This window comes from Onychostoma macrolepis, chromosome 08, assembly GCF_012432095.1.
Source record: "Onychostoma macrolepis isolate SWU-2019 chromosome 08, ASM1243209v1, whole genome shotgun sequence".
NCBI classification, from domain to species: Eukaryota; Metazoa; Chordata; class Actinopteri; order Cypriniformes; family Cyprinidae; genus Onychostoma; species Onychostoma macrolepis.
The window spans coordinates 25,108,098-25,134,958 of record NC_081162.1 but is presented as its reverse complement, the minus strand read 5'-3'; the positions used below and the strand labels follow the sequence as shown (position 1 = coordinate 25,134,958).

Genomic DNA, 26,861 nt, shown 5'->3' with positions numbered 1-26,861 from the left:
CAGACCGGCAAATTACATTTGTGTTCCGCACAGATATGACTGAGCAGGAAAAACAGATGCTAATTTGAAGCTGCGCTTATCTCGTTCTGCTATTAAACCCTGACTCACTTCGACAGATGACAGGGAACAGAGCCACATGTGTCGCATCAGTCAGCTGTGCAAAAGGTGGATTATTTATAACTTAACTCTCAGAGCACGGAAGGCTCTGCGATGATGGATGGGGCCTGCAGAGAGAGCAGGAGACTTACGATAATGTCCTGTCTGGTTTTGAAGGTGCTGATGTATTGTGCATAATGGACGTCTTCCATTTGTTTCAGGATAGCAGTCATGCATGCCAGGTAGTGGCCCTGTGTCCATGGGAAGAGAAGAAATAATCAATAACTTTACATGTGCTGCTCACACTGCTGAGAAAACTCATAGCCACGGGCCTGGGCAAAGAAATAAACAAGTTAAGTTCAATGGTCCAGACTGCTGTTGTTATGAGTTTCAGCAGGTGTGTGTGGGCTTCGGTGCTGTGTGGTCGAAACAACAGCAGCTTTGACAGGAAGTTAAGCTGATTTAGCTCTGCTAAATCTTTCTACAGCACTCTATTTTGTGGCATGCTGGTGTCTTACTATGAAGGGAGAGTCCAAACTTAGGTTGATGACCGTGCGGTTGACCCTCCGCAAGAGACGGTCCACAATTAACTTCACATGACCGGATGTGGGACCCTGAAAGCGTAAAAAAGGTGAATGAGATGCATTGAAGTATGCTTGAATGAACCTAGAAAGGACTCCCTCTCATAAACAATCAGTGGTGCAACTTCAAATGACCTTATTTTGGAAATTTGCAACATAACTGCTCCAGCAAAGAGATGCTCACAAGTCGCAAGAGTTTGACCTGAAATGTCTGACTGTCTCAATACATATCAACCGAAATGTCAACCGATCTTGAATGCGCTGTCATATCAACAAGCCAGCGAAATGCATCATGGTTGAAAGATCAGCCTGTCTGTATTCATACACAAAGTCATTCACAGTCTCATCAGAATGAGAATCAGAAAGAGCTTTATTGCCATGTATGCTTGCGCATACAAGAAATTTGTTTTAGTGAAATAAGCTTCCAGTACACAGAGACAACACACAGACAATAAAAATAAGATGAGAATAAAAAATACACATATGTAAATATAAATAGACAAAAATGGAAAAATAAATTGAAAAATAAATAAATTGTATGTACAGTTGTGCTATAGATGATAGAATGGAATAGAATAGAATGAGATGCAGGGATGTGCTAGGATGGAGGTGGTAACAAATATAAGTTTATTGCACATTTTTATTGCATAATGTGGGGAACATTTAACTGTTCATAAGGTAGATTGCCTGGGGGAAGAAACTGTTATTGTGCCTGGCTGTCCTGGTATTTGGGGCTCTGTAGCGCCAGCCAGGTGGCAAAAGTTAAAAAAGGGGATGACAAGGATGTGAGGGATCCAGAGTGATTTTCTGAGCCCTTTTCCTCACTCTGGATGTATACAGTTATTGGAGGGTGGGCAGGGGAGCACCAATAATCCTTTGAGCAGTCCGAACCGTTCCCTGTAGTCTTCTGATATCTGATTTTGTAGCTGAACGAAACCAGACAGTTATTGAAGTGCACAGGACAGACTCGATGACGGCTGAGTAGAACTGTTTCAGCAGCTCCTGAGGCAGGTTAAACTTCCTCAGCTGGCGAAGGAAGTACAACCTTTGTTGGGCCTTTTTTACAATGGAGTCGATGTGAGTGTCCCACTTCAGGTCCTGAGAGATGATGGATCCCAGGAACTTGAATGTCTCCACTGCAGCCACAGTGCTGTCTATGATGGTGAGTGGGGAGAGTGCAGGTGGGTTTCTCCTGAAGTCCATGATCATCTCCACTGTTTTGAGCGTGTTCAGCTCCAGGTTGTTAAGAATGCACCAGACAGCCAGCTGCTCAACCTCCTGTCTGTAAGCAGACTCATCGCCATCCTGGATGAGATTGATGACTGTAGTGTCGTCTGCGAACTTCAGGAGCTTGACAGAGGGGTCTTTAGAGGTGCAGTCGTTGGTGAACAAGGAGAAGAGCAGTGGGGACTGCATCATCCACGGACCTGTTTGCTCGGTAAAGGAAACCTTCAGATAAGCCAGAACCAGTTTTTCGAATGACTTCATGACGACAGACTTTAATGCCACAGGTCTGTAGTCGTTAAGTCCTGTTATCTTGGGTTTCTTTGGGACGGGGATGATGGTGGAGCATTTGAAGCAGGAAGGGACTTCACACAACTCCAGAGATCTATTGAAGATCTGTGAAAAGATGGGGGCCAGCTGGTCAGCACAGGTTTTCAGACAGGCTGGTGTCACACCGTCTGGGCCTGGTGCCTTTCTTCTCTTGTTCTTTCTGAAGACCTGGCACACATCTTCTTCATTGATCTGAAGTGCAGGAGTGTGGGAGAGGGGGGTTACAGGAGGTGTTAGCGGTTGTGTAGAGAGGTGGTCAGGACGGGTGTGGGGGGTTTCAAATCTACAATAAAACTCATTCAGGTCTTCAGCAAGTTGTTGATTCACCTCAGTGCTGGGGGATGGTGTCTTATAGTTGGTGCTGGCTTTCAGACCTTTCCACACTGAAGTGGAGTCAATGGAAGTGAACTGATCTTCCAACTTTTTAGCGTAGGTCCTTTTAGCCACTCTAATCTCCTTATTCAGTGTATTCCTGACCTGATTGTACAAGACTCTGTCCCAATTTCTGTAGGCATCCTCTTTGGCCTGACAAGGATGTCTGAGTTTTGCTGTAAACCATGGCTTATCATTGTTGAATGTTAAATAAGTCCTGGTAGGAATGCATATATCCTCACAGAAACTAATATAGGATGTTACAGTCTCTGTGAGCTCATCCAGATCGGTGGTAGCAGCTTCAAAAACGCTCCAATCAGTGCAGTCGAAACAGGCTTGTAAAACCCACTCTGTTTCATTGGTCCATCTCTTTACAGTCTTTACTACACGTTTAGCAGATTTAAGTTTTTGCCTGTATGTTGCTATAAGATGAACCAGGCAGTGGTCAGAGAGCCCCAAAGCTCCCCGTGGGACAGAGTGGTATGCATTCTTTATTGTGGTGTAACAATGGTCCAGTATATTACTGTCTCTGGTGGGATATGTAACATGCTGTTTGTATTTTGGCAGTTCACAGGAGAGATTTGCTATATTAAAGTCCCCAAGAATGATTAAAACAGAGTCTGGATGTTGTTGCTCTCATTCACATGTAGCTAGATATTTCACCAGGAAGTCTCTACTGCTCGCCAAGGATACATTCATTTGCTCAAAAATACAGTAAAAACAGTAATATTGTTATTATAATGTAAAATAACTGTTTTGTAATATATTTTAAAGTGAAATGAATTCCTGTAAAGTCATTTCTCCAGCCTTCAGTGTCGCATGATCCTTCAGAAATCATTTTAATATGCTGATTTGATGCACAAGAAACATTTCTAGTTATTGTCAATATTGAGTTGTGCTGCTTCATATGTTTGTTGAACAAAAGTATTGATTTAATTGTTCTTGCACATCCATTTTTGTGATTTGCAAACTAAAACATCTGGTTTTCTGAGATGCTGTTACTTCTGTTCTACATTATCTTGTTGACAAAACAGCAAAATTTGCTACAGCATTGTATAAATGTAATAATGTGTTGAAAATGACAAAGCAATCATTAATGTTTTGTGAAAAAAACTGAAAATAAATGAACACTAATGAAATATAATGTACTTATTAATAATAGAAATTACATTTATTTACTACTGTTTAAAAGTTTGGATGCCGTAAGAATTTTTTTAAGAGATATTGATACATTTATTCAGCAAGGATGCATTAAATTGATCAAAAGTTACAGTAAAGACTTTTACAAAACATTTAAATAAATGCTGTTGTTTTTATTAATTTAATTCTATTCAGTTATTTAGTTTTGCCATCACAGGAATAAATTACATTTTAAAGTATATTTAAATAGAAAACAATTATTTGTGTAATAATATTTCACAGTACTACTGTTTTTATTGCATTGTAATCAATCAAATGCAGCCTTGATGAGCATAAAAGAATATTAAAAGTAGTATAAAAATCTTACCGGCCTCAAACATTTATAGCACATTTTGATCAAAAAATATATATTTATAGCAAATATTAAAAATGCATAGCTAAAATCAATATCTATCATTCTTTTGTAGTGGGGGGCCAGTGAAAATGTTCAGAGAGGAAGTAAAAATGACTGAGCCAACAAAAAAAATCCTTATTGTAAAAACCTGACTGAATAATTTACTGGGAACGTGTAAACACATCTCTGTTTCCCAGTGGACTGATAAAACCTGTACTCCCTGACTCCTGGAAATTGCATAAAGCCAGCCAATTAGTTTGGCTCCTGCGGTTTTGCTCATCAGATGGTCTGAGGCTGAGATAAAGCTCCTCATAACTGGCTGAAGTTGTTATGGATGCTCAACCACTTCAAACTCACCACGTCTTTGCAGTCCAGCATGTCCAGTACAGTGCTCAGCAGCTGGACACAAGCCTCGAGATCAGGTTTGTTGGAGTTATCGTCCAGCTGCCCACTCAACTGATCTGTGATCAGAGGCAACAAAACATCTCTGCAGTCTAAAAGCACAAGAGAGAATATGAGAAGTGTGGATGACACACAGCTTTTAGTGCGAGTCGATGAGAAAAAATTATATGTTGGCCTGAATGGCTGTCAAGTCCTATTGTACCTGGCTGTTTGAACAGGTTACTCTCAACAATTTTCACCAGACAGCCCAGCTTCTGCCTCACCATCTGAAAATCAGGGATGCTTTCGATGAACTTCGCCAGCTGAACACTGTGAGAGAAAGAAAGGTTTTCCACAAAAACACAAAGTGGAAACTATATATTAATAACATGGTACAGAAAACGTAAGTCAGAAGGGAAGAATACGTAAGCAATGACAATTTTTTTACTCGAGTGTGAACATCTGAGATACACTACTACACTACCTATACTGGTCTTCAAACAGTAGATGTTTACAAGCCTGTTAGAGATGTCAAGATCTACAGCACCAAAGACCTTCTATAAATCAGTGATCATGGCAGGAGGACAGTACAGTATACAACTTTAAAGCTCAAATAATAAACTGTTTTTACTGAATTATTCATGCAAGTGATTTCTCAAACATACAAGCTTCACATTACTGTTTTTTTAACCGTCAGGAACACTGGTGCAATTCATTTGTAATTATAAGTGCCTTACTGTAACCATGACTTATGAAAAAAAAAAATATTGGATGAATTGATTTTTTTTTTTTTTTCGCATTATGGTAAACAACAGTATGCCACAAATTTGTTTCTAACCAAATCTATAAACCGGTGGTGATGCAAAGGCTAGATGTTTTCACAGCAATGTGAAATACATCATTCACTTTACCTGAGCTCTACAGCGTCAAAGACCTTCTGCAATTCATTGATGATGGTGGGAAGATATTTCAAGATTGCTCCCTAGGAAAAAAAAAAGCAGATAAACAAAGTTCACTACATATATAGTGAAAATACAAAACAGTAACATTTTGAAACATTAATACAATTTCTATTTGAATTTCTTTTAAGTAGTAATTTATTGGTGTGGTGCAAAGCTGAATTTTCAGCATCATTACTCCTGTCACATGATCCTTCAGAAATCATTCTAATGTGCAAGCAATCGTTCCAATCAACGATGAATAAAAAAAAAAAAAGAAGAATAGTTTATTTGAATTTTTTATAAATATCTCAACTGTCACTTTTGATCATTTTATTTACATCTTTGCTGAATAAGAGTATTCATTTCTTTTAAAATAAATCTTAATCTTCAATGTGGTTTTTGCAAATCTCTCAGTTCACCAATGGTATCCATTAACATTTCTTCTAAACGTCTATTGTATATCCATGTAAAAAACCTGCCTTTATCTTAACTCCTTCATCCAGAGGTCTGTCCATCAGATTGCTGATAGAAAGAAATAAAGTCCGAATGGAGTCGAGAAACTGCCCTCCATCTTCACTTTTCCCATAAAACCTGACAAACAACAAACGGGGAAAAAAACATTTTCTAAAGAACATTTGAGTGGAAACATCAGCACGATTGCAGGGTGTTGTAGGTGGATGCCAGGGCGTCAAAAAATGATTTCATATAATTTTTGTATGTAGCACAAACAGTGTGGGATGAGTTAGGCGTTTATTCAACTCTATAACTTCAAGTATGAGCAATAGTAACAGAGATTATTGCCTTAAAGCACCACTAAGGTCTGTCTGTCTATCCATCTATATAGACACCGAGCAATAAATATGCTGCATATGGATGCATGTAATCTTATGCAATTAACAGGCTGGACTGTCGATAGGTTTACCGTATCAAAAATGTCTTTGAACAACGCTCTTAATTTAATTGGCTTTGCTAGGTTTCATATGGAGGTCCAATAGTTCAGATATAGAAGCGAGTGCTTCTGAAAGTATCTTTTTTTTTTGTTTTGCTATTGCTTTTTCATTTGCATTGTCAGATGAAGGGCAAGTTCAATCAAGCCCTCCTGAAGGCTATTTCTGAGAGCAAATAAGAGCCGGTACCCACCTCAAATAGAGGATCCGAGACTGCACAATGAAACGAAAAAGATACTTGAAGGCTTTCAAGGCCGCATACAGTCGCTCTGTATGAGCTGGGTCCTCAGCATGGCCCACAAAATAATTCAACACTTTGGTCAACTTCCTGTGAACAGACAAGGCAAACCGTGGCAATTGCAGCATGCTTGCAAATAAGTACAGGTCACAACCGAGAATATCACTGGACAGGTGTATATAGAGAACAGGTGAGAAAAGGAGAGAGTGTTAGTGTGAGATGGCAAGGTGAGAATTAAATGTGGACAAAAATGACCAAGTTATATTAAAGCACATGAACTGTGACACAAAGGACAAAGAAATCCAAACAAGACAGTAACTCTTACTGGTACGCCAGAGTAGCGCTGAAGTGTTTGCTAATGTAGGTCTCCAAAACAGGGTTGAAATGCTGAAACTTTATGTCGCCGATGAGTGAGATGATGAAAACCTGGACAAATAAAGCAAAAATACAAGGTCTAGCCCTTCATATTATAATCACTTATAAACTTTCTAAGTTTTGAGACAACGTTAAATCTAAATTTACTTCTTTAATAAATGTCTCCTGGGGCCTGTACCATGATGGTGGCTGAACAAACTCAGGGTTACAGGATTAGTTTTGAGTTGACAAAACCAAACCAGTCCAATCCGGCTTTGTTGGTACCATGAAGCTGATCATCAACTTTCTCGGTCAACTCAGGCTTGATCCTGAGTTAATTGAGCATGTGCACATGAAAGTGTGACATCAGTAATGAGCAGCCAATCACATGCCTTAAAACTATGATTCACTTCTTGTGAGAGAGTCAGTGCGAAGATTAAAAGATTGAACAATATGAAGTATTTAAACATTTACACAGCACGATCATGAAACGATCTATCCATGAAAGAGGAAAACTTAAAGAAAACATCTTACCATATAAGTGCAAGTAAAAGTTGTAAAGTTAGTTTATAGAGTTGAGTCTAAAACTTATTTATATTGCATATTATCTATACGTTTACATTGATTTTAAATAAAAGCTTAATAATTACTATTAAACTAAGCTGGCTTGTGTAATGGATTAAGGGTATAATAATTATATAAATAATATAAAATAATTATAAAAAATAATCATCTCTAAAAATCAGATGATTTTATCTTTAAAAATGTTTTACTATGTAGCATCCTTTAATTTGGAGTAAGAGAAACTGGAGGAGTGGCTTTATTGTGTCAGAGACGTGTCACTTTGCTTGAAGCTGATCTCTAAACCAGAACATAACCTGCCCCGGAGCAGGTCAGCTGTGGAGCGTAGGTTACTATGGCGATGAACACTGCTAAAAGCCAAACAACTTTCATGGTACCTAAAACCCAGAGTTGGCGCAAACTAAACTGAAACTTACCTGGCTTCATGGTACAGGCCCCTGTTCTGAATGATTCATCAGAAGAGAATATAATTTAATTGTATTTCATCCAGCCTCCACAAAACTAACTTTATGTGCTTCTTATGCAACCAAGATCGAGTGGCCAGAGAAAAGTAATTATAACCAACTTGATTTTTACATTTTCTGACATGATGCAAAACCTCAAAGCACTATGGCGCACAAACATCACAAAGCCTGTCATTCTCTTTCCCAAATGTAATGCAGCTAAAACAGTGGTTTAAAAAGTGGCTGGAATAAATAAAAATCACTCAAAATAAATAATGGTTTTCATAGACATCAAGCACACATCACATGGCAGAATAATCTGACCTGTATGTCTGTGAGGGGGAAGACATCCCACATGCAGATGGCGATATGGCGTGTTATGGCATTGAGGTTACTCATACAGATAACTAATGAAAACGCAATGACGCGGCAGAGCGCTCTTTATGCAGTTTGTAACTTTAATGTAACTTTTCAGCAACCATTTAGTCCCCAAAAGCAGCGTGATTCACGATTAGAAAAGTTAGACCAAAGTTTGATACTTGTTCAGATCCCAAACCCAAGTATGAGCAATAGTAAAAGTGTTGCTCACTCAGAATAATCTGCCCACACTATTACTTTTCATTCGTGGTTACTGGATAAGGATTTTTTTTAAAACAATATTATTCAAATTGCATGACAAATTTTACAGTTAACCAGGAAACAATTTATAGAAATATAGATTTTCTTTATAACTTTTCATGATTTTTCAAATTTTAATATAATCATTAATAGTATTAATGATGTTAATATGAATAAGAATATACCTATCGATATTAACAAAATATTAATAGTATTATTAATACTTTATTACTTTCTGTCACAAGATTTTATTAGTGGTAGTAGTAGTATTAACTGGTATGAATAATATCAATATGATTGTTGATATGAATATTAATACTAATCGCATCATTAATATTTATATTTTACACTTTAGAGATTGTAATATTTTTATTATTATTAAACAAACTTAAATGTAATTATTTTTCTTTATTAATAAATTAAACAATATTAATATTTAGTGTAATTAATAATGTTCAAATCTAATACAATAGTATTCATGTTACTATTAGTATTAATATTAATATAAATAATCAATTTCATATTAATATGTATATGTTAGGGATAATCAACGGCTAGCTGTGCATTGAACGATTTGAATGCACGACGTGGAGGCGAAGAACCACCCGACACGCAGCCTCCGCGAACCTTTATTAGGTTTTCTAATAAAATATTAGAAAACCTATATTTTTATAATTATTATGTATTTTTCTATATAGTAATGAACAAAATAATTGAAAAAATCCTTATAACAAAAAGTCATGGTGTGGAAAGAGTAAGCAACACTTTCACTGAAAGTACTAAACTTTGTTTTTGTAAATTTTCTATTTGTGATACTTACCGTGCATTCACACCGCCGCCGGGCGAGAGTGTCAAAATTCGCTCTGGCCGCTCTGGCCGCTCTGCCCGCCCTGCCAACGACGCTGTAGAAAGATTCGTTAACGGCTTGACGCTCTGACAATCGAACGCTTGGTCTTGTATTTAAAGGAGCCGAAAAGAAACAAGCATGTTGATCTTGTGCAGACTGACCACAAGTGGATATAAGTTAACCTCATGAAATATTTTAATTGTGAAAGTAAGAAATTGATCGATGGAAAGATGTAACTCTGAAAAGCCATTTGTGTGGTTTGTTTTTTGTGTTCATGGTTAAGTGCTAGTCTAATTTCAACATGCAGTTTATAGGAGACGTTTACTAGCCTAGGTCTTTAATTAACATTAACATTAATTTGTGCGCTGCCTACATTCCAAACTGGTCAAATGCAATTGGTCAAATCGGTGTTGTTTTGAGCAAATTAATTGTATTCCCGCTGAAAAACAAGCATTCTTGGGAACTAATGTGGTCGGAACCAAAGTTTACAGGACTGCGTTCTCTGGAATCCTCTCAAGCGGAGGACTTCTACATTCCGATTGGTTGCCACCCAACCGCGTCATATAGCTCATTACCATAAAGTTGACCTGACTTTAACTCTCCTCGACGCCCTCACCATCCAAGACCCGCCGCTGCTCGCCGGAGCTCACATTGAAAATGAATGAATTCCGGCCACTTTGAAGCTCTCGCTGGCGGCGGTGTGAACTCATGGTTAGAAACATTTGTCTTTTGGGGACACTGCACGAAAGTTAAATAATAGCTCACAAAAAATTATTTTAAACAGTTTCTCTGATATTTCCAGGCTCGAAATTCTCCTTTTGTCCATTACTGGAGAAACTCATCATAAAATAGGTTGGCAACTGGTGGATGTCTAAAGAGAGAGTTAAATAATCAATACTTGCCAAGGCATTGAAAACTAGTGTATCGTAGGTTTCTTCCTCTGAGGTCTCCATCATGATATTAAAGAGAGCGTCCAGTGTGTCCTGCAGGAACTAGAGGAATACACAACAAAAACTTTAGATCATAAAGCAGCATTTTATAGAAGGCCAAGTGTTGTGTTTTCTCACAACCTTACTTTAATAATCTCCCCTCCTTCCACTTCCATCAGTTTCTGAAGAATTTCTTCAAGTCTCTCAGTGTTTGATCTCCAGTTGAGAAGCCCCAGAAGATCAACTGAGTCAGAGGAAATTAAAAAAAGTTATAGAAAGCCAACTACCACAAGAACCTCGCCATCTCATACGGCTACATGTGGCTTTTTTTGATAGTTTAAGACAAAATGAGACTTTTGTAATTATCTACTCTCATCTCTCCGGTTGTTTAAAACCATATGATTTTTTCTGAAGTTTTCAGAAGCGATGCGAGCATGAGGAACAGAGGTAATGTGTGTAAAAACAATATCTACTATCTAAGTTCAATATGCAGAGGCATCAGTAAATGTCAGGTTTGCAAAGTCATGAGGGTAAATAACAGAATTGAATTTTTGGGTGAAATATTGTTTTTGGAAAAAATAATACACAAGGAAATGACTCTTACCGTTTTGTGTAAGCTTTGTAGAGCAGGTGAGGGTGGCAATCTGGAAGCTGTCTTTGGTGATGGGAATGATGCCGCCATGATGGAAAGATTTTCCCGTCTGTCTCTCTTTCTCTTCCACTTCAGCATACGAGCCAGGTAGAGTCAAATATGTCTTGGCGTCGTCGGCTTTCTTCACATCCACCTGTAGAAACAGAAGAGGAATTTGTAGTGGCACTGCATATTTGAGACATTCCTGTCCAATGGAAGAGTAAGGCCAACAAGAGCAGATACTGCTGGTTTAAAGAGAAGTTCAGAGAATTTTGAAGAGATCTGCATGAAGAGGTTACATGTCAAGATGAGTTTTAGCAAACCAAAAAGCTTTCAGCAAAGAAACTGCTTTCACTGCTTTCTTTTTTTTTTTTTTTTGATAGAAATACATAAAAGAATACATAAAATTCATTTAAAAGTGACAGTAAAAGATGTTCATAATGTTACAAAACATAGCAAATAAATGCCATTTTTTAACTTTCTATTTCTATTTAACTTTCTATTCACCAAGAAAAATATAACAACAAAAAATAATTTAAAAAAAAAAAAAAAAAAAATGTGAAGCTTATAATTTTACAAAAACACTTACATTATTTTTTTCTGTTAAAATTGTACATTATTTGAGCTGTAAAGTTGTTCTTGCCACTTTTACATTTTGAGTATTTTGTTTTCCTGGGAACAAATAAAACTGGATATAAAATTGGAAATATGTAAATATGTAAAACTGGATATAATCTTGCACAGAAAAAGGTTATTAGGCAATTATTTGACACTAAATTCATGATAACATGCATAATGTTTTCATTTTGTGGCTATAATTCTGGCAATTTTTTTTTTTTTTTGCAGTAATCAATATTATACCACAAGTTCTGTCAATTTGCACTCAACCAAGAACATTCCTTAAAGATGCCCACCTTGTAGACAATGAGTTCATGTTTTCCATCTGGAAGTGTGGTGCCATCCGACTTCATCAGGCGAACAAAGGCCATGCCAAAAGGCTTCTCAGACTTATCTCTAGCTACAGAAATGTAAGCACACAGATAGTCAACTTAAAAACAAGCCTGAATATACAATGGCGCAGAGATTCTCAACCTGGGGTCAGCAAAAATGCTAATGGGGTCAAGTGAGATCTGTATGAACCCCAGCTTATATATTCTTTATTTGTAAAAAACAATTTCAAGCATCATTTTTTGCCCTATGTTGGACCTACAAACAAAATATGCAGGTTTTCTTGTGCATATAAAATACAAAGTGAAATGCACACTGCAAATGTGACCTGTATGAAAAGGTTGAGAACCCCTGCAGAAATGCATTAAGGAAACACAAAAGAGAACAGATATCATAGAACTTTCTATACACAGTTCTGTGAATGTCTCTATGAGACTCACAATCTTGAGAAGATCTGTGTCTAAAGGTCAGCCTCAGATGACATCGACACACATCCTCAATGGAATGGCCACCTGACGGACAGAAGAGAACGAGGAGTTAATATGAACCCTGGTGTAGCTCTCAAGTCCCTTTCACATGACCCATGTCGAGCGCATCAATGCACCTCTTAGCACAAGCGTCAGGAGTCACATTGACCTCAACATGAAAACACTGCCAGAAGCTTGCTAGGCAGCATGAAAGTGAAAATACCGTTATCAATTGGAAGACTTAAAAAAAAAAAAAAAAAAAAAAAAAAAAAAAAAAAAAAAAAAAAAAAAAAAAAAAAAAAAAAAAAAAAAAAAAAAAAAAAAAAAAAAAAAAAAAAAAAAAAAAAAAAAAAAAAAAAAAAAAAAAAAAAAAAAAAAAAAAAAAAAAAAAAAAAAAAAAAAAAAAAAAAAAAAAAAAAAAAAAAAAAAAAAAAAAAAAAAAAAAAAAAAAAAAAAAAAAAAAAAAAAAAAAAAAAAAAAAAAAAAAAAAAAAAAAAAAAAAAAAAAAAAAAAAAAAAAAAAAAAAAAAAAAAAAAAAAAAAAAAAAAAAAAAAAAAAAAAAAAAAAAAAAAAAAAAAAAAAAAAAAAAAAAAAAAAAAAAAAAAAAAAAAAAAAAAAAAAAAAAAAAAAAAAAAAAAAAAAAAAAAAAAAAAAAAAAAAAAAAAAAAAAAAAAAAAAAAAAAAAAAAAAAAAAAAAAAAAAAAAAAAAAAAAAAAAAAAAAAAAAAAAAAAAAAAAAAAAAAAAAAAAAAAAAAAAAAAAAAAAAAAAAAAAAAAAAAAAAAAAAAAAAAAAAAAAAAAAAAAAAAAAAAAAAAAAAAAAAAAAAAAAAAAAAAAAAAAAAAAAAAAAAAAAAAAAAAAAAAAAAAAAAAAAAAAAAAAAAAAAAAAAAAAAAAAAAAAAAAAAAAAAAAAAAAAAAAAAAAAAAAAAAAAAAAAAAAAAAAAAAAAAAAAAAAAAAAAAAAAAAAAAAAAAAAAAAATGTGAAGCTTATAATTTTACAAAACACTTACATTATTTTTTCTGTTAAAATTGTACATTATTTGAGCTGTAAAGTTGTTCTTGCCACTTTTACATTTTGAGTATTTTGTTTTCCTGGGAACAAATAAAACTGGATATAAAATTGGAAATATGTAAATATGTAAAACTGGATATAAAATTGGAAATATGTAAATATGTAAAACTGGATATAAAATTGGAAATATGTAAATATGTAAAACTGGATATAAAATTGGAAATATGTAAATATGTAAAACTGGATATAAAATTGGAAATATGTAAATATGTAAAACTGGATATAATCTTGCACAGAAAAAGGTTATTAGGCAATTATTTGACACTAAATTCATGATAACATGCATAATGTTTTCATTTTGTGGCTATAATTCTGGCAATTTTTTTTTTTTTTTGCAGTAATCAATATTATACCACAAGTTCTGTCAATTTGCACTCAACCAAGAACATTCCTTAAAGATGCCCACCTTGTAGACAATGAGTTCATGTTTTCCATCTGGAAGTGTGGTGCCATCCGACTTCATCAGGCGAACAAAGGCCATGCCAAAAGGCTTCTCAGACTTATCTCTAGCTACAGAAATGTAAGCACACAGATAGTCAACTTAAAAACAAGCCTGAATATACAATGGCGCAGAGATTCTCAACCTGGGGTCAGCAAAAATGCTAATGGGGTCAAGTGAGATCTGTATGAACCCCAGCTTATATATTCTTTATTTGTAAAAAACAATTTCAAGCATCATTTTTTGCCCTATGTTGGACCTACAAACAAAATATGCAGGTTTTCTTGTGCATATAAAATACAAAGTGAAACGCACACTGCAAATGTGACCTGTATGAAAAGGTTGAGAACCCCTGCAGAAATGCATTAAGGAAACACAAAAGAGAACAGATATCATAGAACTTTCTATACACAGTTCTGTGAATGTCTCTATGAGACTCACAATCTTGAGAAGATCTGTGTCTAAAGGTCAGCCTCAGATGACATCGACACACATCCTCAATGGGAATGGCCACCTGACGGACAGAAGAGAACGAGGAGTTAATATGAACCCTGGTGTAGCTCTCAAGTCCCTTTCACATGACCCATGTCGAGCGCATCAATGCACCTCTTAGCACAAGCGTCAGGAGTCACATTGACCTCAACATGAAAACACTGCCAGAAGCTTGCTAGGCAGCATGAAAGTGAAAATACCGTTATCAATTGGAAGACTTAAAATAAGAAAATATCCTGGCAACTACTTTAATACATGACAGAAAGAAAAAAAGAGAACATGTTCTCTCTGATGATAGGCATTTCACATTGTCACGCAATTTTAGTTAACACCACCCTGCATCATATTTGCTGAATGAAATCTAGTACTTGTTTCTTACTAATTTTAGGGTACCAATTAAAAAAATAGTGCCTGTTTTGCTCTATTACAGTATGTCACATTTTCTCACAAAACATGGTGCATTTCATAGAATTTTTGCTTTCGACAACCATTTGTAAAGTGAAGAAGTCTTGTATTATCTCTTAATCAGTAGATTAACTACCACAAATATATAATTTATATATTCCTCTGAGCCAGATTGCAACTATTTGTTCAATTCTCAGCCGATTTTCATATGCATGATGTTATTTTATGCCTAATCCTGCTTTCAAAGTTAGAATTATGGCCAGCGACAGAAAAAAAGTGCATACAAAAAGTGCATGGATACATACATTTTTTTCACTCCTTTACAAATTGTAAGTTAAATTATACATATTTCTTTTTGTCATTAAACCTAAAACTTTTAACATTTGACTGCTTTTGTTAAAGCAATAGTTCACCCAAAAATCACAACTACCCCGTGATTTACTCACCCTCAAGCCATCCTAGGTGTGTATGACTTTATTCTTTCAGACAAATACAATCAGAGTTATATCAAAAAATGTCCTGGCTCATCCAAGGCAAGCTTTATAATGGCAGTGAATGGTGGTCCAGATTTTGAAGCCCAAAAAGTGCATCCATACGTGAGTAAATCATGGGGTAATTTTCATTTTTGGGTGAACTATCCCTTTAAGAGCATTAAAGATGATATATAATACTCTCTCTCTCTCTCACATACATATATATATATATATATATATATATATATATATATACACACACATACATATACATCTGCATGGAGGAATGGGCCAAAATACCAGCAACAGTATGTGAAAACCTTGTGAAGACTTACAGAAAACATTTGACCTCTGTCATTGCCAACAAAGGGTATATAACAAAGTATTGAGATGAAATTTTGTTATTGACCAAATACTTATTTTCCACCATAATTTGCAAATAAATTCTTTAAAAATCCTACAATGTGATTTTCTGGATTTTTTTCTCATGTTGTCTCTCGTAGTTGAGGTATACCTATGATGAAAATTACAGGCCTCTCTCATCTTTTTAAGTGCGAGAACTTGCACAATTGGTGGCTGACTAAATACTTTTTGCCCCACTGTGTGTATATATATATATATATATATACACACACATATCTATCTATCTATCTATCTATCTACAGTTGTGCTCAAAATTATTCATACCCTTGGTAAATAATCACATCAGGCCAGACAATGGCCACAATTATTGGTACCCTAGAAATTCTTATGATTAAAATAGCTCTCAAGTCCCTTTCACATGACCCATGTCGAGCGCATCAATGCACCTCTTAGCACAAGCGTCAGGAGTCACATTGACCTCAACATGAAAACACTGCCAGAAGCTTGCTAGGCAGCATGAAAGTGAAAATACCGTTATCAATTGGAAGACTTAAAATAAGAAAATATCCTGGCAACTACTTTAATACATGACAGAAAGAAAAAGAGAACATGTTCTCTCTGATGATAGGCATTTCACATTGTCACGCAATTTTAGTTAACACCACCCTGCATCATATTTGCTGAATGAAATCTAGTACTTGTTTCTTACTAATTTTAGGGTACCAATTAAAAAAATAGTGCCTGTTTTGCTCTATTACAGTATGTCACATTTTCTCACAAAACATGGTGCATTTCATAGAATTTTTGCTTTCGACAACCATTTGTAAAGTGAAGAAGTCTTGTATTATCTCTTAATCAGTAGATTAACTACCACAAATATATAATTTATATATTCCTCTGAGCCAGATTGCAACTATTTGTTCAATTCTCAGCCGATTTTCATATGCATGATGTTATTTTATGCCTAATCCTGCTTTCAAAGTTAGAATTATGGCCAGCGACAGAAAAAAAGTGCATACAAAAAGTGCATGGATACATACATTTTTTTCACTCCTTTACAAATTGTAAGTTAAATTATACATATTTCTTTTTGTCATTAAACCTAAAACTTTTAACATTTGACTGAACATTTCACCCAAAAATCACAACTACCCCGTGATTTACTCACCCTCAAGCCATCCTAGGTGTGTATGACTTTATTCTTTCAGACAAATACAATCAGAGTTATATCAAAAAATGTCCTGGCTCATCCAAGGCAAGCTTTATAATGGCAGTGAATGGTGGTCCAGATTTTGAAGCCCAAAAAAGTGCATCCATACGTGAGTAAATCATGGGGTAATTTTCATTTTTGGGTGAACTATCCCTTTAAGAGCATTAAAGATGATATATAATACTCTCTCTCTCTCTCACATACATATATATATATATATATATATATATATATATACACACACACATACATATACATCTGCATGGAGGAATGGGCCAAAATACCAGCAACAGTATGTGAAAACCTTGTGAAGACTTACAGAAAACGTTTGACCTCTGTCATTGCCAACAAAGGGTATATAACAAAGTATTGAGATGAAATTTTGTTATTGACCAAATACTTATTTTCCACCATAATTTGCAAATAAATTCTTTAAAAATCCTACAATGTGATTTTCTGGATTTTTTTTTCTCATGTTGTCTCTCGTAGTTGAGGTATACCTATGATGAAAATTACAGGCCTCTCTCATCTTTTTAAGTGCGAGAACTTGCACAATTGGTGGCTGACTAAATACTTTTTTGCCCCACTGTGTGTATATATATATATATATATATATACACACACATATCTATCTATCTATCTATCTATCTACAGTTGTGCTCAAAATTATTCATACCCTTGGTAAATAATCACATCAGGCCAGACAATGGCCACAATTATTGGTACCCCTAGAAATTCTTATGATTAAAATATCTCTGAAGTATATTCCCATTCATATTTGCATTTTTATCACACCAGGGTGACTTGGAACATGAAATTGTCCAGCCTTGGCTTCCTGTTTCGTGGGATTATAAATTCCCTTAATCACTGATCACAAGGAGTAAAATCAAAGAATATATTAACAAACAAAAATGAGTCACTGAAAACAAAACCAAGCTTCTGCCATGGCCGTCCCAGCCCTCAGACCTGAACCCTACAGAAAATAGCCACGTTTCCACTGTTGGGCCAAAAGAGGGCGTGCTAGTGCATGCCAGGGCCAGTCGCATTTCCACTGTCACTTCCGAGGCTTGATCGTGCCTCGTCGGTTCTTCCTCGGGGCCAACGTCCCGGGTTTTTTGGCCTGACGAAACCCTTGGGCCAAAGCGGGCCAGCTGGGGCTAGAGGACTGGCTATGAACAAAGGCGGAGTTTCTCCGCATCTGGAGAGCGTCAGCGCCGTGGATTATTTCATAAAGTTAACAGCTATAACACCAGCATTAAAGACTTTTAAAATAATTTTAGCTCAAAACTCATTTTCAGACAGCAGCGAGTGTTTGAAATAACTTCTGTTTGAGATCCGATGTGGATTATGATCACCACACAAGGCAGAAATATTTATTAAGCGATGCAGAAGACTATGCACGCTAACCATTAACGTTACCATAGTAAACATCGTAAATAAGAAATCAGACTTCTCATTCTCTATCACAATCGTGTATTTATTTAGTAACATATTTTATTTGACATAAGTCTCGTCTCGAGACTTTAACTTTAAGTATGTTATAAAAATATAATGTTTTTTGTTCGGGAGCTCTCTCAGCTACTCAGGTCGTATTTTTGATGGAAAAAAAATATATAGAAATGATCATTCTTTCTAAATGTGATGTATGTGACTACAAATAAACAGAAACAGACTCGACTGAATAAGGTATGTGTCCTCTTTCTTTCTTTTGTGAAATAACGGTTCATATACCGCTTTATTTCTGTGACTAATTTTCATTCCTGATAAATTAATTCATGTATCATTTATTATTGTAAAACATTGATGCTTTTGGATTTATTTTCACAGCCGCCTTTCATCATATTTACCAAGGGTATGAATAATTTTGAGCACAACTGCAGACAGATAGATAGACAGATAGATAAATATCACATATAATATATATAATTACATATAATTACGCATAAACATATACATATAAATTATAGAAATCATTCATATTGTATGTGATTTCCAAAAGTTGAAATTGATGAACTTTGAGTAAAAGGTTACAGCACTTTACCTGCAAGCTACGTAATACAGGGTTGCACTGTAGATTGACACTTTGCATTAGAGAACGCTGGCGTGATTCACATGAAAGGGACTTTAGTTTCAAAACATCAAAAACCTAAACCCAGATGTCTTTGCTTTTGTTTTTGTCCTGTGTTTGTACCTTAACCGTCTCATTCCAGCAGGGCTGCTTGACTTGATAGTAGATGACAGACTTGTATTCAGTGATCCCTTCATAACCAGCTCCAGGAAATATGGCTTTCTGAAGAGAGAATGAGAAAAAAAAACATCTACTGGAAGAAAATAGTTTCTCTTTCATCGAATAGTAAGTGGTTTGCAGCAGTAAAAGTTCAACGTTAACAAGACCAGAAGTTGGCAGTACACAGCTTTAGTTAAAGGAAACTGTGTTGCATAATGTGCAGCACATAAAACAACAACAAGACTAAAAGACAAGCTCGAATCTCTTAAAAGAGGGGGAGCTCTTTTAGAAAAGCATTTCAGAACGAGTTTCTTGTATTCTTCAATGTCCGCGAGTGTAAACAGAACACGCTTATATGTGCATTATATCTCGAAATAGCATTTGGCAAGAACAGCGCTGTAAAAAGCTTTCTGTGCTGTGTGTTTGGACATTTAAAGACAGCAGCCATTTCATAAAGGAGAAAGATCTGCAAGCTGTTTTTGTGCCAGCAACAGTTCTGCTGTCAAAACACAGAGATAAAGGGGGTGGATGAGCGCCGCATGCAAAATAGCGAGGACGAAAACTGTTAGTCAACATAAATGAGAGGAACAGAGGACAATGGAATGAGAGAAGGTGTTTTTTATTCATGTTAAAATGACCTTGGTGGTACTTCCTAAAAAGTTACGCCAGAGTCATACCATGTATTTTGATACACTTGACGCAAAGATATGTACCTGAAGCTGGTTCCGTGTAACATTTATATTAAATCAGGATTAATTTCATGGATTTACAAGAAAGTACACTTTATTAAGCGATGGTGTGGGAATCTCCTAATTGCGCACAGACATTAATGTTAGTTAATATTTAATGTTACGGGGTTTCTGTACCTCCATGGGATTTCCTTCTTCATCCAACACGCTCATTATAACTTCTACATTTTTGGGGGTTTTCTTCTTGCCGCGATCAAATTCTCCCTGTAGCAGCGTAACATATATATCATTCCTTACATAACCTGTAGAGACATAGAGACATCGTTCCATTAACTAGATGTATGTTCTTCAACTGTCTAGTAATGGTCATTAGACAAAAAGGTTGAAAAGACAACTGCAAGCAGATTTACTAAAGAGGGTCTTTGTTGGTCAGAAAACTTTAACAGCGCTGCCATTAAGATGAAGACGTTACGATCTGACAAATGTGCAGACCAACCTGGCAGGATAATTTCAGGGAAGCCCATTTTCCTGACTATTGCTGTTGTGCGATCCACAAAATGAGGGTAATGTTTTTTAACCTGAAACACATCTCCAGGGAGCAGCTTCAGGGTCACAAACAAACCTGAAAGCAAAAACATGCTGTTATAAGGTCAGACGGGTCTCGTCAGTCAACAAACTCCAGCCCTGAGGAAGCAGAATCTCTCAACACAAACTAAATCCTTTCAGAATCAAAGACTAATATGTAAAATTTAAAATTAATTAAAAATTGAAAAAGAAAATTAAAAAGAAAATAATACATACTTCAAGGGTTAAAAAAAGAAAGAAAGAAAAGAAATTTAATGCATTACGTTTCAACTTAACATAAAAAATTACAAACTCAATATAAAACATATTAGCTAAATGTGTGCATTTACATGCAAAACAATGTCCCAGATTATTTTGTATGAATATTGCACCATTCTCACTTTGAGGGACTATTATAAATAGTTGCTGAGCAATACAGATTTTTTTAAGGTGTTAATGTGTGTTAAGGCCGATAAAATCATGTATAATCATGAAAGGTACACATGTATGCTGAAATTAATATGTAGGGTATTTTTACAGCATATTCCTAAAATACTTTAAAATATAAATGTATTATTGTCTTTTACATATTCACAATTAAAAGTGCTCTAAAATATTTAAAAAGTGAATTTTTAGTTAAAAATCAGCTGTACGAAAATGCATTACCATGGCTGATTTAGCAATGAGGTTTTCTAGGATTTTTTAAATAAATGAATAAAACTCCAAATTGACCCAAAATGTGATAAAAATAAAAAAAACTCATTTCATACACTATTAAACTGGTCAGGTTGGTAATAATCATTAGTGACAGCTATAGTAATCTTCCCAATTCACAAAAAATTCACTTTTTAGGATTTTTTAAATAAATGTAATATTAACTAAATGAATAAAACTCCAAATTGACCCAAAATGTGATCAAAAAAACTCTCATTTCATACACTATTAAACTGGTCAGGTTGGTAATAATCATTAGTGACCGCTATAGTAATCTTCCCAATTAAGTACAGAGTGAAACTGACATTTTAAAAAGAGACAGAATTTTTTAAATTGGATGATATTCAAATTTACAGCTGAAACATCCTGGAGGACATGCATCTTCACATCTCATTCTGTCTCTATGCAAATCAGTTTTACTATATCAAAGTGATCCTGTTTTCATTCTCTCAAACTTTCCAAATGTTCAAGCAACAACCAAGAAACTTCCACATGGTCACATTTCTCCCTAGAGACAAAAACACAAGAGCAAAGATCAATTTTTTAGCCTATTGGTCTGGATTTACCCTGTCCTTTGTGGTTGACCTCACGTGTTGCAATGACCTTGTTGAAGACGGCAACGAGTGGCTCGTTCTCGCCAATGACACGAGATGGGATGAGAGGAGACATGATTAGCTGTCTCTGACGGATGTACGTTTCCATGGCAATCCTAGAAAAAGAGATTCCAAGAGGAAAAGGATACAATTTAAGAAAAAAGGCTATAAAAATATAGCCTAGGGTAACAGTGTATGATGGACTCTGCCCAAAATAAACAATAAATGCAGGAAAAGAACAAAAAAACATGAAAACAGAAACTACTATCATGCAAATGAAGGATGTTATAATCTCATAAAGGACACACTCACTGTTGAAAGGGGATGAAATACTGCTTATCATCGTCATCAATTTTCCCATGGGCAATATCAGTGATATCCATGACTGTAGACACAAAGAAACATGAGGCTAGTGCTGATCTGAACCACAGATACATTACATTTAATTACTACATTCAATATCATTCACATTCCCTGAGAGGGAGAGCAAATATCTCGCATTTTCAGTATTTGTTTTCAGATGTATTCGAAGGCTAGATATGTGGCGCAAATTGTTCATTTTGTCTTCCTACTGTACATTTCTTAGAATGTTTCAATGCTGATGAGAGATTCATTTCGAGTCTATAGGAACCTTAATTATTCAATCTAAAACAACAGCATTTCTGTGAAAATGCTTGCTACCAATAATTGCTTTTGATCAAACTTAATAGAACAACTCACAAAAAAAAGAAAATTTGCTTTATTGACTCAGTCCATTCAATATGTAAATGAGTTTGCTTCTTCATTAGAACAGATTTGGAGAAATTTAGCATTACATCACTAACTCACCAATGGATCCTCTGCAGTGAATGGGTGCCGTCAGAATGAGAGTCCAAATAGCTGATAAAAACATCACAATAGTCCACAAGCAATCCACACCACTTCAGTCCATCAATTAACGCTTGTGAAGTGAAAATATGCATGTTTGTAAGAGACAAATTCATCATTATGGCATTTTGTTAACTTCAGACTGCTACTTCTGGCTAAAATACGAGTCCTCTATCCATAATATTGCTTTCTCTAGTGAAAAAGTTGTCTCATCTGAATCAGGAGAGAAATATGCACAGACCAAGCACCGTTTACAAGTAAAACAGTCCTAAACAATTATATCTGTGGATTTTAATGTGAGAGGACAACAGGGGATGGACTTTTCACTAGAGGAAGCATTATTATGGATTCTCCACTATTTTGGCCAGAAGCGATGGTTTAAAGTTAAAATTCTGACGGCACCCATTCACTGCAGGGGATCCATTTGAGATCGTGTGATGTAAAACTAAATTTCTCCAAATCTGTTCTGATGAAGACAAACTCATCTACATCCTGGAGTAAATTTTCAGCAAATTTTCATTTTTGGGTGAACTATTCCTTTAGATGCAATGTCTAGCTCTCTAAATTCTTACTTACAACCATTAAAAATGGACAGACATGTTCACAACGAGGTAAATCAGGTGTTGCCTGTGCTCAGGTTTAAGAAAGCTACAGGCTGAACATGATGCAATGTGTCTTTGAAGCTTATGGTAAAAATGGCTTTTTTCTTCTTGAAAAATACAATGCAGGCATTCAACCTGAAGTTAATGCGTACAGTGACTCAGCAGCAAAAAAAGGGTCAAAACATTTGACAACATCCTTTTGAAACAAAAAGGAAACACTATTTTCAGCAAATGCAGGTCACCTGTAGGTTTGATACAAACATCTATTGATAATGTAATCATTTCATATGACATTTTGGAGTTCAACCAAAAGGAAAAGTAACAATAGTAACGCTTGGTCTTTCAGCTACTTGCAAGACTGAAAACTTTAAACTGAAATGTGATAACAGGAAAAAGAAAATAGAACAGAACACTATAAGATGTGAAACATTGTGTGAGCTTGACTGGGAAAAAGTCATTCTTTTCAACAGCAAACTGGATATATGGATAAATAATGTCTTTTGCTCAGATATCTGACAATGTGAGGTAGTGCTGAAGTGACAAGGACAACAGTAAAAGTGCTGTTATCAAAATATTAAAGAAGCAGTATGGTGTGATTCTCTTAATGCAATTAAACCTTTGTGAACACACGTCATCTGTAGGGTTAAAATCTATTACCACACAAAATGAAGTTGACTCATCCCTCAAGATCATGAAAATAGATGAAAAATGCCCTTGGAGTAATGCACTTAAAACTGAAGCCCAACAGCCAAGACAGCTGAACAGCTTAAAAGCAGAAACGTCTGTGGTGTTGTTGTTCTTAAAGCACTTACATGCAATCGTCAGTAGAACAAAATGTGTGTTATTTGAGCTGTGAAGCTGTCTGAATTGTTATTTTGAGGTGGAAGAATTCCAAGGAATAGTTCACCTAAAAATAAAAATTAGCAGAAAATGTCCCCTTAGGCCATCCAAGTTTGTTTGTTCATCAGAACAGGGTTGGAGAAATGTAGCATTACATCACTTGCTCACTAGTGGATCCTCTGCAGTGAATGGGTGCCGTCAGAATGAGAGTCGAAACAGCTGATAAAAACATCACAATGATTTACACCCGTCCAGTCCATCAGTTAACGTCTTGTGAAGCAAAAAGCTGGATGTTTGGACATTTCTTAACTTCATTTTTAAATGTTACTTCTGGCTAAAATATGAGGCCTTTCTCCAGTGGACTCATGGACTCATATTTTGTCCAGAAGCAACAATTTGAAGTTAAAACCCCTTAATGATGGATTTGTTTCCAACAAACATGCAGCTTTTCACTTAACAAGATGTTAACTGATGGACTGGAGTGGTGTGGATTATTGTGATGTTTTATCTGCTTGTTGGACTCTCATTCTGACGGCACCCATTCACTGCAGAGGACACATTGGTGAGCAAGTGATGTAAGTTGCTCAGAATCTTTTCAGATGAAGAAAAACTAAGTATACATCTTAGACAGCCTCAGAGTAAGTAAATATTCATCAATTTTTTATTATGAGTGAACTATTCCTTTAACCAGGACTGACTGGCCAACTAATTGCAAACGCAGTGTTTGGAAAATCTGCCTGAAAATAATTCTATGCAATTTTGCAACACTATGCTAGTGGCACAAAATTACTTTTTTCCTTTAAGGCTGGTCGGTTGGTGTTTCTAAACAATTTACAAATATGAAGTGTGAAATGAAGAGAACAACTGGGAAACCTCTGGACGCTCTACAGATATACCATCTACTAACAATAAAGAATCTATTTCTAAGTCCAGAACCTGCTACTCCAAACGGCCTCCTCAGTCCTCCTGTGTGTTTCTTTCCCTCCTTCAGCTCCATGCAGCCCACACGGATGATCTGACACACCAGGAAGAGACGCTGTCTTATGAGGTCACTGCTGCTCAGATCCTAAACACAAAGACGCCACAGAAGAAAGAACAGCAGGAAGCACTTAAAATTGTTTCATTAGCACAAAGAAAAAAATCCAATGTTTTTTTCTCGTTTTTAGATCTGCCATTCAAAAGTTTGGGGTCAAAACCTTTTTTAATACTTTTATTCAGTAAGGACATTTTAAATTGATCAGAGGTGAAGTGAAGGCATTTAGAATGTTATAAAAGATTTCCATTTCAAATAAAAGCTGTTCTTTTGAACTTTCTATTCATGAAAGTATCCTGAAAAAAATGCATATTAAATGATTTTGGATGAAGGTCATGTGACACTGAAGACTGGAGTAGTGATGCTGAAAATTACATTTTAAAACATATTCAAATAGAAAAATGTTCTTTTTAATTGTAAAAATTTTTCACAGTATAACTGTTTTTACTATATTTTTGATCAAATAAATGAAGCCTTGATGAGGATAAGAGACTTCTTCAAAAATCTTACTGACCCTAAATTGTTGAACGGTAGCATATGGGACTACAAAAACCTGAGAAAAAGTATTCTTTTGATCTTTGTTACCGTGAAGAGTGCAGGAAGGTTGTTGAGTTTTTCGATCTCTTTCGGCATGCCTGTGCTGTCCCACCGTACTAGGAAGTTTTCACTATTAGACAAGACAAAAACCACTTTTTCTCCACTGAAACTGACACACGCTCACTAGGTACTAGCTGTGATATATACTGGTGTACTTCAGCTTTCAAAGAAATAAGCATTCACATATTTCAAACACTTCTTGTGAGGAATTCATATGTACAGGACATTCTTCAATCTCCTTCTGCTTCTTATAAACAACATAGAGAAGAAAAAAAGAAGAGAATCAAAAGACTCACCTAATAAATTCAGATTTGTCAGGATCGTACAATGACATGAAGAGTTCAGCGTCCTCGCCGATGTTGCATACAAAGTTTCTGAGATTTATTAGAAGACTGTACGTGTGCACACTGCTGAAGAGGGTCTGACGCCGCTTCTCCAGGTTCTGAAGTCGCATCTACCGAAAAAAACAGCAAAATTCATGATCTGTGACAAATAGTTTGACTAAAGTTCAATACGCCTTCAAAAACTGAAACTGTGCTGAAACAGTGGAGCATGGCACTTACAATACCAAGGTCATTTGTCAATTCGCAGAGAATTCATGAACTAATAAAATGCACACCCTAAACGCAATACAAGTTGATTTAAATATACCAAATGCATATTTGAAAAAATATTTAATTTAACCTTCAAGAACACTTGTGAGGAAAGTCTAAGAGTGTTGTGGTAATAATTATGATGAAAATTTAATGTTTTGAAAAAAAAAACTTTTTATGCAAAAGAATAAGGATTTTAAAAAGATTTTGAGACCAATTTTGCAACAAACTAAAACTAAAAATGTAATATTTAATATTTAAAAAGCAAGGTTTTAACACCACACCAATAGCAGATTTTTTTTTCTTTTTACTTGATTTAAAATGCTGTTTTCGATTTTAATTTGCTGCTTCTCTAAATGCAACTTCACACAAAGAATCCATCAGTATGTGCATCAGTTATTTTGTGACTTTTGTTATGCATCTCCATTTATTATGGACTACGGTAGTTTTCTTCTATAAAATGTTAATAAATATATTTGACAAATAAATAGGCTATAGTTTGCTTATTTCGTTTACAAAACAGAACAGCAGAATAACCAACCAGTATATCTTTTTCTCTTTAGCAGACCGTTTGCATCACTTTGACTCAGTCCACGATTCCTGTCATTTTTACATTCCAGTTCGA

General features: G+C 35.2%; 1 protein-coding gene across 1 annotated transcript in view; it reads right to left on the bottom strand.

The window, feature by feature from the left end:
- dock5 (dedicator of cytokinesis 5) overlaps nt 1-26,861 on the bottom strand; it is a 98,405-nt gene that overhangs the window by 39,857 nt on the left and 31,687 nt on the right. Inside the window, exons 8-28 of the mRNA XM_058784283.1 lie at nt 25,940-26,097; nt 25,632-25,713; nt 24,950-25,079; nt 22,017-22,089; nt 21,678-21,820; nt 20,330-20,455; nt 20,011-20,135; nt 19,109-19,207; nt 14,416-14,488; nt 13,942-14,045; nt 11,022-11,202; nt 10,564-10,661; nt 10,391-10,480; nt 6,970-7,070; nt 6,600-6,734; nt 5,935-6,050; nt 5,430-5,496; nt 4,742-4,848; nt 4,495-4,631; nt 615-710; nt 249-347 (exon numbers count right to left, since the gene is read on the bottom strand). Of these exons, the coding sequence (XP_058640266.1) occupies nt 249-347; nt 615-710; nt 4,495-4,631; nt 4,742-4,848; nt 5,430-5,496; nt 5,935-6,050; nt 6,600-6,734; nt 6,970-7,070; nt 10,391-10,480; nt 10,564-10,661; nt 11,022-11,202; nt 13,942-14,045; nt 14,416-14,488; nt 19,109-19,207; nt 20,011-20,135; nt 20,330-20,455; nt 21,678-21,820; nt 22,017-22,089; nt 24,950-25,079; nt 25,632-25,713; nt 25,940-26,097 (2,340 nt within the window). The remainder of the gene's footprint in view (nt 1-248; nt 348-614; nt 711-4,494; nt 4,632-4,741; nt 4,849-5,429; nt 5,497-5,934; nt 6,051-6,599; nt 6,735-6,969; nt 7,071-10,390; nt 10,481-10,563; nt 10,662-11,021; nt 11,203-13,941; nt 14,046-14,415; nt 14,489-19,108; nt 19,208-20,010; nt 20,136-20,329; nt 20,456-21,677; nt 21,821-22,016; nt 22,090-24,949; nt 25,080-25,631; nt 25,714-25,939; nt 26,098-26,861) is intronic.